A 14,401-nucleotide genomic window follows, 5' to 3' on the forward strand; every position below is an offset into this window, starting at 1 on the left:
AAAAAATATTTTATCTGTTAAATTTCATCTGCAACAGCAATGAAAACTTTTATAAACATCCGTTTAGTCGGTTTAGTCGTAATGCATCATTATTCAAAGCAGTTCTCCGCATAAAGACCCACGGCTGGCAGATCAAAGTGCTACTTCTTTTCTCTCCGATATGGTAGGAAGTTAAATTAAATGAAATGTGGAGAATGTTAGCTGTGAGAAGATGATTGACATGCCAGTATAATGTGTGTAATTATGCGACAGAGCAGTCCGTTAAAGACACAATTGTATGACGTGATAGTATGTCCTAAAGCTTGCCTACTCTTGTACTTTTTCTTCACCAAAAAAGTACGTACTTTAAGGACGTAGTATAAGTAGGCACATTGGGACAGTAGCACTGGTTGTTGCTGTGCCCGTCCTCTCTCTCACACCCACGCCTGTCAGGAACCTGATGAAGGGCGATTTAAGGGATGGGATGGGGTGCGTTAATAATAAGGGGAGGCAGCTTTTCCGTCATATTTGTTAATTATATGGTAACAATTTTGTTTTAACACATCATGCAACACTACGCCATAGTGTAACCAGTAGCTTACAGTTGAGGGTTATGTTGCAACTTGGCTCTTTAATATGGAGTGTGCAACTATTCTTCAATTGGCTGTTTTATAATGGACTCAAACTTGGCTCATCCACTCTTATTCGTAATGAATTGTTTTTTGAATCACTAGATTTTTGAAAAATAGCCGTGGTCATGTAATATATATGAACAATTTGAAAGCTGCATTTACTGCAAAGTGTATTGTATACACTTACCATGGTACCAAAAATCCTGGTATGAAAAATTCTAATAAGATTTTGGTCATATAAGTACATTATTATTATAACACTGGAGACCTAAACGACCATCTGTAATGTCTGTTTAATTTAGAATAAAAAAGCCAGTAATTTGGTGACTTTGGTGTTGATTTGTGAAGAACTCTTATAATGTTTTGCTTGTTTCTAGGGCTGTGCAATTAATCGCATGCGATTGTCAAGCGCATCTCGTCAGTAAAGCCGGTTCCGTGATTGGTAATAAATCTCCATCACCTGCTTTCAGATGGAGCGGCATTTAATACACAGAGCCGTAGTTCACTGACAAGCTAGGCAATATCACATTCATAATCGAATGCAATTCAACGCGATATTGCCTAATTGTCAGTGAGCTACAGCTCTGTGTAGTTAATGACAGAATTTTCATTTTGGGTGAACTAACCCTTTAAGTAGAGAGGATAAAGGGGGTTGAGTTACTAATAATCAACATTTAACCTGGTAAAAAAATATTTATTTAATTTTATCTGTTAAATTTCATCTGCAACAGCAATGAAAACTTTTATAAACATCCGTTTAGTCGTTAACTTTTAAATGCATCATTATTCAAAGCAGTTCTCCGCATAAAGACCCACGGCTGGCAGATCAAAGTGCTACTTCTTTTCTCTCCGATATGGTAGGAAGTTAAATTAAATGAAATGTGGAGAATGTTAGCTGTGAGAAGATGATTGACATGCCAGTATAATGTGTGTAATTATGCGACAGAGCAGTCCGTTAAAGACACAATTGTATGACGTGATAGTATGTCCTAAAGCTTGCCTACTCTTGTACTTTTTCTTCACCAAAAAAGTACGTACTTTAAGGACGTAGTATAAGTAGGCACATTGGGACAGTAGCACTGGTTGTTGCTGTGCCCGTCCTCTCTCTCACACCCACGCCTGTCAGGAACCTGATGAAGGGCGATTTAAGGGATGGGATGGGGTGCGTTAATAATAAGGGGAGGCAGCTTTTCCGTCATATTTGTTAATTATATGGTAACAATTTTGTTTTAACACATCATGCAACACTACGCCATAGTGTAACCAGTAGCTTACAGTTGAGGGTTATGTTGCAACTTGGCTCTTTAATATGGAGTGTGCAACTATTCTTCAATTGGCTGTTTTATAATGGACTCAAACTTGGCTCATCCACTCTTATTCGTAATGAATTGTTTTTTGAATCACTAGATTTTTGAAAAATAGCCGTGGTCATGTAATATATATGAACAATTTGAAAGCTGCATTTACTGCAAAGTGTATTGTATACACTTACCATGGTACCAAAAATCCTGGTATGAAAAATTCTAATAAGATTTTGGTCATATAAGTACATTATTATTATAACACTGGAGACCTAAACGACCATCTGTAATGTCTGTTTAATTTAGAATAAAAAAGCCAGTAATTTGGTGACTTTGGTGTTGATTTGTGAAGAACTCTTATAATGTTTTGCTTGTTTCTAGGGCTGTGCAATTAATCGCATGCGATTGTCAAGCGCATCTCGTCAGTAAAGCAGGTTCCGTGATTGGTAAAAAGTGTATTGTATACACTTACCATGGTACCAAAAATCCTGGTATGAAAAATTCTAATAAGATTTTGGTCATATAAGTACATTATTATTATAACACTGGAGACCTAAACGACCATCTGTAATGTCTGTTTAATTTAGAATAAAAAAGCCAGTAATTTGGTGACTTTGGTGTTGATTTGTGAAGAACTCTTATAATGTTTTGCTTGTTTCTAGGGCTGTGCAATTAATCGCATGCGATTGTCAAGCGCATCTCGTCAGTAAAGCCGGTTCCGTGATTGGTAATAAATCTCCATCACCTGCTTTCAGATGGAGCGGCATTTAATACACAGAGCCGTAGTTCACTGACAAGCTAGGCAATATCACATTCATAATCGAATGCAATTCAACGCGATATTGCCTAATTGTCAGTGAGCTACAGCTCTGTGTAGTGAATGCCGCTCAATCTGTTGTGTTTTTCTCACAATTAGTTTTTGTTTGCATCTAGTTAACTCAAACTATATGTATAGCTAATATGAATGTTATCTAAGAGATCACACAGATCAAACACAATTGGTTTTGATAATGACAGCCAAAGGCTCATCCTTAGCACAACACTCACTTGCTGCCGCAGGCCTAGACAGTTTCCTACAACTGCTAATAGATATTGAACACACTCAATTAACATCCCACACAGCACGCTAGTGATAATTGGGTCACTTATCGATGTCGTTCTCCCGACTCCAGCGCTACATCTTTATGTGATTTCTTTTGAGTTTGAGCAGTGGAAAATAACTCAAGATGACAAGAAAGGTGGAGTGGATAAAGGGTGGGGATGGAGAGAGAGGGGGGTGGCAGGGTGGAGAACCATTGAGAGACTGAGAGAGAGGTGGGCGGGATCGAGAGAGAGAGGGAAAATGAGTCAGCTGATATACCTCACAGTTTCCATGACAACCGCAGGCCTTTCCCACCCACTCCTCCCCTTATTCTCTATTTCGTTCCCACCCCGGCTCACTCGCTCTTGTTTTCTCTCACTCGTTTCCTCCCAACACCTCCAGTTACACAACTGTATAAACTCTGTCTGTACCTGTCTTGACTTTTTATTGTTTGATGTCATGAGAATTTGCCATGCTGCTTATGTTTTTGATGATGTCATTTAAGCATGTGAATTGGAAAGTTAAACATTTAAATGCATCTAAGCAATACCATGCATGCATATGCACTTTGTGTGGATTCCTCAAGCTGAAAGATCTCATTACAGCAAATTAACATAAAACCTTATTATTAATGCAGGCATCACTATTATAATAATTAATTGATACCTATTATTGAGTATTTAGAGAGAAAATGGAGATGAGCATCTAATAAAAGCATAAAATACAATACAATTAATTTTAAAAACAATAAATAAATGGTACAGCAATAAATAAAAGCAATTTGACTAATTAAAATAATGTGTTTGACACAAGAAATTTGTATTATGTTTTATTTACATCTCCAGTAATGGTTTTAAAATAAGCTTACTTTAAAAACCTCTTTTAAAAACAAACAAACAAACAACAATATAATAATAATAATAATAATAAACATGCACTCACCTGGAACTTTAAAATGCCAATTTAAAATGTAGACTGCCCATTGGAAAAAATATTTTATTTAAAAATATTTTAATTAGTATTTTAACAGCAAGCAGGATGTGAAAGAAAAATCATTTATGAAAAATCTGAACAGTGTTTTTACCTATTTACATCCTTTAAATTCCTATAGACTTACATTGAAGAATGGAACTAGAGACCAGGGTATCATAGAGACCCAACCACTGCAAAGCAATGTGCAAAAAAAACACTCAGAACACTTTACCAACCACATAGCAACACCCTGGCAACCACCCACAACATCCTAGCATCATGGCTGTGAGTTTTGCATGGAAAGGCAGCAGAAGTTTAACGTTTAAACACACCAACCTCTTTCTTTAGGAATTAGTTTCAAACTTTTCATTTGTTTTATTACCTTCACCGAAAGCATAAACACACAGGCCTTAAGGTTACTTATAAGTCTCACTGCAGAGGGAGTTTAGTGGGTGTAGCTTGTGTGCACATACATACACAGATCTTGTGTATGTGTGTATAAATGTGTGTGTCTGGGCTTGGCTGTGTTGAGCTGGACTCATGCCAGGTTTAGGCCTTCTCCTCTGCAGCGCAGAGGCCCAATCTGGCCAGCCATTGTTCCTGTGTTTTGTGGAGCTGCTGCAGAGCTGAGCATGAGCGCTCCGTACCCTCCCTTTCCTTTCTATCCTTCCTAATCTCCTTCCTCGCCTCGTTTGCTCTTCCGTATTTGTTCCTTATCTCCCTTATACCCTCGCTTTCCTCACAGTTTTCTTCTATTTTTGTGCTTCTACAGAAAGAAGAGCCATTAGACGAATATCCTGAGCCTACAGACCTCAAAATCAAGTCCTCGCCCCCTCCGCTCCGTGACATCAGCACCCAACACAACAATGACGACCAGACGGAACCCGTGGACCTGTCCCTCAACAAGCCCCGCCCTTCCCTTCCGGTAGCCACGGCAACCTCCACCCCGGCAAACCCGCCTCCTCACAACATCACGGTGAGCGCCACCATCCCGGCGGTGCTGTCGCCGGGCTCCATCCTGGCGTCCACGCAAGGGGTCGGAGGTCAGCAGATCCTGCATGTCATCCACACCATACCCTCTGTGACCATGCCCAGTAAAATGGGGCAGCTGCAGACCATCCCCGTGGTGGTGCAGTCCTTACCGGTGGTCTACACAACCATACCCACAGACGGAGTGGCTACCGCCGCCATCACAGTACCTCTCATCGGAAGCGACGGGCGGTCGGAGGGATCAGGTAATATGGCTGTGTCCTATTGCACATGCTCGGTTGTAGCGCTAGTAGTCTAGCTTTAAAGTCTCATTTTATCATACTGTTCTTTAATTTGGTATGGCACACATTGTTCTAGTTTCAGGTCACAGCCAATTGTGCTCTGACCTTGTAACTGAAAGAGATATAGAATGAGCATCCACAACCTCATAAATCTATATAATAGCTACAATAGTAGGGTTGGGAATCATGAACCTGTTCTTATTCAAAACTTTTTTACAACATACCGTATCCGTATGCTTTTCTTGATGTTCAGTTCCGTTGGTGGAGCGTGTGAGAACGGAAACAGCCTAATAAAATGACGTTTTTGTCATGACGTTTATGGTACGTTTTATTTTTGATGGTTATATGCAAGCTTTCAAGCAAGAGTCATTAATATTAGAAGTCATTGTAAAAAGATTTTTGTGGCGTATGTGCCGCTTTACCGATGATAGGGCTCCAAATCCAAGCAAAGTTTTTCTTTGATGTGAGCAACTGATCAACTTTTTTTTTTCTAATTTGTTTCCAGGACAGTCAATTGGTTTAAAATTGTATTAAATGTATTGCGATATTACATATTAATTAGTATAATATTATTAGAAATTTAATGTTTAAATTAATTTATTAATGTCTTAATGGTTTTGTAGTTTAAGTATTTTTGAGTATGTTTTTAGTGAAAGAGCCACACAATATGCGCTACAATTTGAAAGCTTGGGGTCAGTAAGATATTTAAAAAAAAACATTCATAAAGGATGTTTAAAGCATTTATTCAGAAAGGATGCATTACATTGATCACATGTCTATTTCCATTTCAAATCAGTTCTCTTTTTAAATTTCTGTTCAGCAAAGAATCCTGAAAAAAAAAAGTATTACTGTTTCCACAAAAATATTTGGCAGCACATTCGTTTTCAACATTGATTATAATACGAAATGTTTCTCGAGCACAAGCATATTAGAAATATTTTTTTTTTATATCATGTGACAGTAAAGACTGGAAAATTCAGCTTTGCCATCAAAGAAATGAATTACATTTGAAAATATATTCAGATAGAAAACAGTTATTTTAAATTGTAATAAAAACGTTTTTTTTTTTTGGATCAAATAAATATTGCATTAATGAACATAAGGGACTTCTTTTAAAAACATGAAAAAAGTCCTACTGAATATTTCTCAAACTGCATTAAATTGTGCAAGAAATTAAAATACAAATCTGCTTTAATTCAATGATAACTTTCTGTACACTTTATAGATGTTACATGTGTTAAGATCAGTAAAGATCAGTTTTAGAAATTTTCAGCAGTTGTAGTGTTAAAGGGTTAGTTCACCCAAAAATGAAAATTAGCCCATAAATTACTTACCCTCAAGTCATCCTATGTGTATATAGGGCCTTTCGCACCACTTTAGTTCCAGAACTAAATGTACAGTACTAAAGTACTGGGACGATTTTGCGTGAACTATTTCCCAGTACCATTTAAAGGGTTGCATTCGCACCGAGAGTGTGTACTAAGAAGTGACGTAAGCCGGTCGACAGCGTCGTCATTTGTGCACGGCATTCAACAACAGAAACAAAGAAGAACAACATTAACAACAGGAATATGCAAAAAAATAAGAAATCACGAAGGGGGCCAACACTTTTTCACACCACTGTACGTCACGATTAGTACCAGTTGTGCTGGTTAGACCCTGATCCGGAGTAGGAGCTAATTTTGTTCTCGAAAAAGGCAGTCCAGTACTAAAATCGCACCCAGTTCCGGCGGTGCGAAAACGCCAAAAAGTGGGCATGCGCAACGCTGACCTCATACCTCATCAGCCCAGAACTGCTTCCGTGTACAGCTGTTGGCGCAAGCTACATTAAAGTGATTATTACATTTTGAATATTTTTTATGGATGGGCACTTTTTATTTAACTTGTTTTTGAATGATGCATGCAACACCCGCTGAGTGGCATTAAACAGCTTGAAAGATCAAAGACATTTTTTAATATAACTCCGACTGGATTCGTCTGAAAGAAGAAAGTCATATACACCTAGGATGACTTGAGGGTAAGTAATTTATGGGCTAATTTTCATTTTTGGGTGAACTAACCCGTTAAATTGAATGAATCTGTTAATGCTTTTAAACCTATTTAATTGCATCATTAACTTTGACAGCTCTCATTATAATCATTTTGTTGAAATCTGAAATGATTAATCTCATCATTTGACAGGCTACTATAAGTCTTATTTTCCAAATATTGTCTATTATTTCTTCCTCAAAACTACTAAAAGGCTCATTAAGGAACCCGAATCATTAAATGGAATAGAGGCAGGATCATTAATTACTTTACAAATCCCCATCCCTATTCAGTAAAGTGACATGCTCATACTCGGGTAGAAATGTTCTTGTAGGCATGCATGAATTGGCATTGTGCAGTGTGTCAAAAGCAAGAATCCAAATATGAGCCTGGGATGGATCTTGTCTTCTCTTTATGAAACTGTCATTTAGTTCTTCCGCCCATTTCCTTTAGGCGGTCACACCCTTGGTCTTGCCCTCTTGCAGTTTCGTGCCATTGCCGTTTAGTTATCAGCATACAGACGCTGCTTCATCCCACACATGTGGATGATGTGCATATAAAAGACACAAAAGATGATTTCAGGGCGAGGCGATGTTGCATCAGCTTTTGACATAGCATTTATCTTTTAAGCAGGAAAAATGATAAAACTTTACTGTAGTAGCCATAGTTTCCCACAAATACCACAGTAACAATGGTTGGTTAGTGGTCTTTCTAGGCACTATTACCATTTCTCAGTCTTAGGGGTTTGTAGAAATGCCTAACCCTAAGTAAACTTTGGTGCATAAATTGTCCCAAGACAAAACTGTGGTTATTTTTGAGAGAGGAACCATTGATATTTACATTTAAGACTTAAGTTTTCTTCCCAAAAAATTGGGTCTTTACTTACTTCACCCCTCTTTAGAGTGAAATGGTTCGGTCCGCTTCAGTCTTTTTCTTCTTCTTATTGCCCTTTTAATCTCACTGCTTTCAAGTTCCCCTGAAAAGACATCATGCAGGTCTTGGACCATAATAAGAACATTAAAACACAAAAAGTGCTGAATAAAATGTGCTGAATGTTTTTTTAATAGAAGAACCCCACCCAAATAAAACTATGAAAAAAAAAAACACTGATGCTTGTTTAACACACTAATACAACCCCAAAGTATGAACTCAGGGTGGAGTTGTGCTTGGCTTTTTTTTTTTCACGGTTATTAACTTTGTGTGTAGCTCCGTGAAACCCAGTTGAATGTAATGGACAGATTATGAAGGTCAGCGGATTGTGTTATTTGGGTGGGGACCATCTTCAAAGAGACCGTAATGTAGATCAGTTTCTTTTGGACTCAATTTATGGGAAAACTACCAAGTTGGAGGACTCGCAGTGCTTTATTGAGCAGGCCCATTGCACCCCATATTGTCTCGAGTGAGAGGCCGTTCATGAAGTATCTCTGTATATGGGTTTTTTGTCTTTTGAGTAATGTGGGGCAGTTGGGGTTGAGGAGAGGAGACAATTAATGAAAGGACAGCACCCTTCCCCCTTTCATTTGGAAAGTAATCTTCGAATACTTCTACAAATCATCTCCTCTGTGGCAGGTTAAAGGTCATGTCCAGAGATATCAGGCCAGAACGTAACTATCCACACCCTGTGTCAATATGGAACATGTATTTAACTTGTAATATTTTTTCCTCTTTTTCTTTGTCCTGTGGACTTGAGAACTGGTGCCTTTGACGATAGCAAGACAATTATTATTAATATTATTATTATCAGGCTAGTATTAATATCTAATTAATATTAGGGCTTATTTGTTCCATCATATTTCTTTTCCCGCGTTTTTACCGTGTTGCGCGTTATAACCAATCACACATTATTCCGTTGAGTTTAAGAATGCAGCAGCCAATCAGAGGCGTTCAGATGAGTCATCACTGAAACACTGGAGTTTTGTTGTTCAGTGCGCTCACTGATGGATTTCTGCTCTCTCGCAAATTCTCTCATTATAAACAACAAAGGGCAGATGCATAGATATGTATAGATACATATATATATATCTATGTGCAGATGTACGTGCCATGTAAGTATAAGAGATTTATTCATCATACAGTGTAGATAGCTTCACTGATTATAACGGGAGTGTTTTATAAAAATGCATAAACTTGCACTAGACTGAAATCAGTGACGATGTTCTTTGATAATGTAAATATTATTTTTTCGTTTTCTGTAGATGCTTGTTTGAATAATTTAGGAAATGTAAGCATTATAATTAGTAACTTACAATGTTTCTATTAAATTGTTATCATGTAAAAAACAAATTCAGTCATATTAAAAATATTTTATGACATGACATTCATATGCTACTTGACTAAAGATATGTGTAGTTAATAGATTACAGTAACATTAGGCTGCTTTTAGCCTTACCCTGGAGTTGGTTCACTCTCCGGATATGAATCTAAGGAAGTAATTAAATAAATTAACATGATAATATCATGTATCGGCGATCTCACAGGCTGATGCGATAGGACGATATGACTATGGAGCATATCGCCCAAAACTACTTCTCACAAATTTAAAATATTGTTCTGAATCAAATAGGGTCCTGGAAGTGATGTTGTTTGAATTAAACTTATGGCAGGAAGGGTTTTCTGTATTTGATTTAATATGGCTTGTTTGAGAAATGGGCACAGTGCTCTACTCACACCTTATTTCAGTGGGAGGCTTCTTAAACATGTGAACAGAACAACATATACAGTGGGGTTTGAAAGTCTGAGACCACATTGCAAGAGCTGAGTTTTCTTTAGAACCACTTCCATTAAAAAAAAAATTGGAACCAAATATAGATCAGTTCGATGTTCATTTTACATTATGTCAGCTGGTTACCAAGGCAGCTTTTCTCATTTTCATTTACTTTATGTACTAAAGTAACTAAAACTGAAATTAAAAATTGAAATTAAAATTGAAAAGCATATTAATAAACTGATAAAAGCTAAAAACTTACTAAAATTACAAAAATAAACAAAATTACTAACAACTTTTAAATTAAATTGAAAGCAGAAAATGTTTATATTTGGATAAATGTTTATATAAGTATACTGTATATATTTCTTGCGCAATTTAATGCAGTTTGAGAAATATTCAGTAGGACTTTTTTCATGTTTTTAAAAGAAGTCCCTTATGTTCATTAATGCAATATTTATTTGATAAAAAAACAAACATTTTTATTACAATTTAAAATAACTGTTTTCTATAATATAATGTAATAACATATAAATATTAATATATATTCAAAATATTAATAATAATAGTAATGATAATAAAGGGTTAGATACTAAAAAATGCTGAAATTAATTTTGATATTTCATTTGAGAATTTCACTCATATTTCTGTTTATTTTTTTATTTTATTTTTTTCAGTGCGTATAAAGCCAGGCTCAACCTCTCCAGTCGAGTATCAGTCTGAAAGTGATGCTGAGAGTGGCACAGAGTCTGGATCGGCCTCTTTCAGCACCCAAGGGATGGAACCCAGGTGAGAGAGAGTGTATTTGTGTATCCATATACATCTGTATATCTCCTTATGTATATATATATATATATATATATATGGTAGAGTGTCTGGCATCCTGGTCTAATGGCATCACTGCACCACTCCTCTGGACGATTATGTAACCTTCAACACACTGGAGGCCCATGGCTCTTTTTACGTTGATTATAAGCTTCTGTTGGGTGTGTGTGTTGCTGGGCAGGGTTCTCTTTTTAAACTGGGTGTAAACAATGTTACATAACTTGCAATGTCGTCACTCCTTTGAAAGAGGGAGTAAAATGCAAAGAAGGACAGACAGAAGTGGCAGGGTAATGGGGCAGGATGGAGAACAAGAGGGTCTTTTGCTGGTGTGTGTATAATTGTTCGGACATGCGGTCAGATGATTGCTGGGAGAGAGAAAATTCGATGGAAATGAGTTGGGAGAAAGAGGAATGGGAGTGAACTCGTTAGCAGCCAGGGAGGGGAAAGGAAGAGGCTGAGAAAGAGAAAGAGTGAGGAAGGAACGGAGGGGAGAGAGACACGGGCTGAACAAAAAAACATCGCGGGGGAGGTGGGGGATTGGAACGGGAAGGGAAAGGGAGAGAGATCGGCATTGAACTGGAAGCTCTCCAGCTGTATGGAATTTAGATACACATACACGCCTGCTCTTCAGCCCTCCCTGGTGGCCAATTAGGATTGTTGCACCAGGGGTCATGTCATGGTGCTATTTACATATATTCGTCATACTTCTGTGGTGCCCCAGAATCATTTTAAGTAGCGTTTTTACACTGCCAGATTATTATATGTATGCATAGTAATTAGAGGATCATATTTGATTCTATTTTTTTTTTTGTATTATTATTTAAAATCAGTAGGGTTTTTAGAACTGGTGTCACGTTTGCTGGCATCATGCGTACTAAAATGAATAAATGCCACTGCGGTTTTAAATGATTTTTATGTAAAATAGTAAAAATTAAAATAAGCTAAACATAAGCTAAGCAATGTGTAATTTAAACTAAATTTTAAATGAAATAATGGTCGTTTCCAAACAGGTTTTTCAAACCCCATCTATAGTGGTTCAGACAAACAGGAAGTCCAAACTAGGGCTTGGCGATATAGCTAAAATTTTTATTTTTTTCCCCATTTTTTTCTCTCTCGGTATATCAGTATTTTTGTAGATGCACTCAAAAAATTTAAAAAGGTGATTTTTTTTTTGCTCCCCCATGGAATATAAGTGATATGGATACAAAATATTTACAAAGTACATACAATTTGCACTAATTAAAATAAATAAAGACAGTGATTACAAAATTAACATTTTAAAATAATTTGTACTTAAAAGTACCAAAAAAAAAAACAATGCTTTTTTATTATTATTATTGTCAAAGACACTGTACCTTGAAATGTTAATTACTGAAATGTAAGGCTGTGTAGGCTAGTAAATGGAACACACAAGAAAGGGTGATTCATCTAAAAACTTGTCGATATCACCGTGCAGCAACATTTAACCTCCAGATTCTTGTTTGGAATGTCCAGGAAACTTTTTCAAAACAGTTATTATTGTTTGGTGCCATTAGTGGTGCAGAAATGACACGCTTCACCTTTAAGAGTGTCGCAATTACAAGTTTTTATTGCATCACTCGTCTAATTTGATCACTGTAATCCCAAGGATTTTTGCTAGATAAATCAGTTTTACTCATGAAGATGTTTGTCCCTGCCTTCACATGCAAAAATGCTCTCTTAACCTTTAGTTTATCGGATAGGCTTAGGTATGACTTGAACTGGTTGCCACACCCTAATAACTAAAACGTGTCATTTTGTTCTCAGTATGAATACAGATGTGGACATCCAAGTTGACCCTGACTCACCAGACATGAAGAGAAGGCGCGTACACATGTGCGATTATGACGGCTGCAACAAAGTCTACACCAAGAGCTCGCATCTGAAAGCCCATCGCAGAATACACACAGGTATACCTTTTTCCTTGTTTATATAAAGTCAGGTCAGCTTTATATAGTGCTTTATACAATACAGATTGTTTCAAAGCAGCTTTACAGTGATAAACAAGAAAATAGTGATTCGATGATGCAAACAGAATTCAATTCTGCTGTAAAGCAGCTCTAAAAAGACAACTGCAAACAGTCATTATTCAGTTGAAATCAGTTCGTTGTTGATTCAGTAAGTTCATTAATTGTGTGAAGTCCATCAATTATGTGATGAGTTTAATTAATCTATAAAGCAGCTCTGGAACAAACAGTGATGTCATCATCCAGCTCAAATACATGTGTAAATAAAGTATAATACACAAATAATACACAATAAAATGGGTCAGTAACAGAAATGTTTGCTTTTATTCAGCAAGGGTGCATTAAATTAATCAACAGTGGTATTAAAGACATTTATAATGTAAAAAAAAAAATTATATTTTAAATATGCTCTTATTTTGACGTATATCAAAGAATCCTGAAAAAATCACAGTTTCCACAAAAATCTTAAGCAGCACAACTAATTTCAACATTGATAATAATAAGAAATGTTAAGATAATAAACCAGATCAGCATATTTCCAAAGGATCATGTGACACTGAAGACTGGAGCAGTGGCTGCTGAAAATGCAGCTTTGCCATCACAGGAATAAATTACATTTATATATTTTTTTATAATGATATTTCACAGTATTTCTGCATTTTTTATGACATTAGTGTATATATACATATATATCATGTTGATTGACATGGTGATGACTTTACAGGTGAAAAGCCATACCAGTGCACATGGGAGGGCTGTACCTGGCGCTTTGCCCGCTCGGACGAGCTGACGCGGCACTTTCGCAAGCACACCGGCATCAAACCCTTTCGCTGCACTGACTGCGACCGCAGCTTCTCCCGCTCTGACCACTTGGCACTTCATCGACGGCGCCACGTCATGATGTGAAACTCTTTGACCCCTTCCTCCCCAGCCCTCAGGAGACATGCACGCCCATCCAGGGGTTCCAAATGCTATTGACGTCACCTCCCCAGTCTCCAGATGTGAACATATGTGTTAAATATGGAGGTATAAGGGGTGGCACGACCATATTGGTTACCCCTACTGGTTAGAGCATGGCTGCAGTTTTCTGCCATGCCTCCAGAAGCCACAAACCACCCGTCCACTGGTGACCCCCACCGCCATCTCAATGCCTGATCATTAGCCATTACTTGAAGGGACTACAAGAAAGGCAAACTGCACACAGCACTGCTATATCTATAACAGAGAATGATGACTGGGGAAGGGTTGGAGATGCATCTACAGCTGCCTTGTTGAATTCTTACATTTTATCCAAACTTTTTGTTGTACTAAATTTGTATACTCACGCTAGGGTTGGGCGATGTCTACCAAATTGGCATCGGACGATGTCTACAGTGAAACATCGTGATGGACGATGACATCGGGGGGCGGGGCGGGGTTAGGGGTGTGCCTTAAGCGTGAAACAAATAACGCGTTATACGGAGCCACTAAAAGGTTAGCCGCTTGCTAGCGGTAGCCTGTTGCATTACAGTACATGAAAGTTCACTTACCACATACACAGAGTAAGGAGAAATGTCTGATAGGACGATGGCGAATGATTTGCAGATCCTGAGCACCAATGACAAACATCTAATCTTGGCAAAT

At 37.4% G+C, this 14,401-nt stretch overlaps 1 protein-coding gene across 2 annotated transcripts in view; it reads left to right on the plus strand.

Moving 5' to 3' along the window:
- LOC107697358 (Krueppel-like factor 8) overlaps window positions 1-14,165 on the plus strand; it is a 34,879-nt gene extending 20,714 nt beyond the window's left edge. For both annotated transcript variants that reach the window (XM_016498118.1, XM_016498119.1), the window contains 4 exons: window positions 4,738-5,200; window positions 10,646-10,757; window positions 12,579-12,721; window positions 13,503-14,165. In XM_016498118.1, coding sequence (XP_016353604.1) covers window positions 4,738-5,200; window positions 10,646-10,757; window positions 12,579-12,721; window positions 13,503-13,684 — 900 coding nt within the window. In that variant the 3' untranslated portion in view covers window positions 13,685-14,165. The remainder of the gene's footprint in view (window positions 1-4,737; window positions 5,201-10,645; window positions 10,758-12,578; window positions 12,722-13,502) is intronic.
- Window positions 14,166-14,401: the final 236 nt, after the last annotated feature.

Source organism: Sinocyclocheilus anshuiensis, unplaced genomic scaffold, assembly GCF_001515605.1.
Source record: "Sinocyclocheilus anshuiensis isolate Anshui unplaced genomic scaffold, SAMN03320099.WGS_v1.1 scaffold1095, whole genome shotgun sequence".
In the NCBI taxonomy this organism is placed as follows: Eukaryota; Metazoa; Chordata; class Actinopteri; order Cypriniformes; family Cyprinidae; genus Sinocyclocheilus; species Sinocyclocheilus anshuiensis.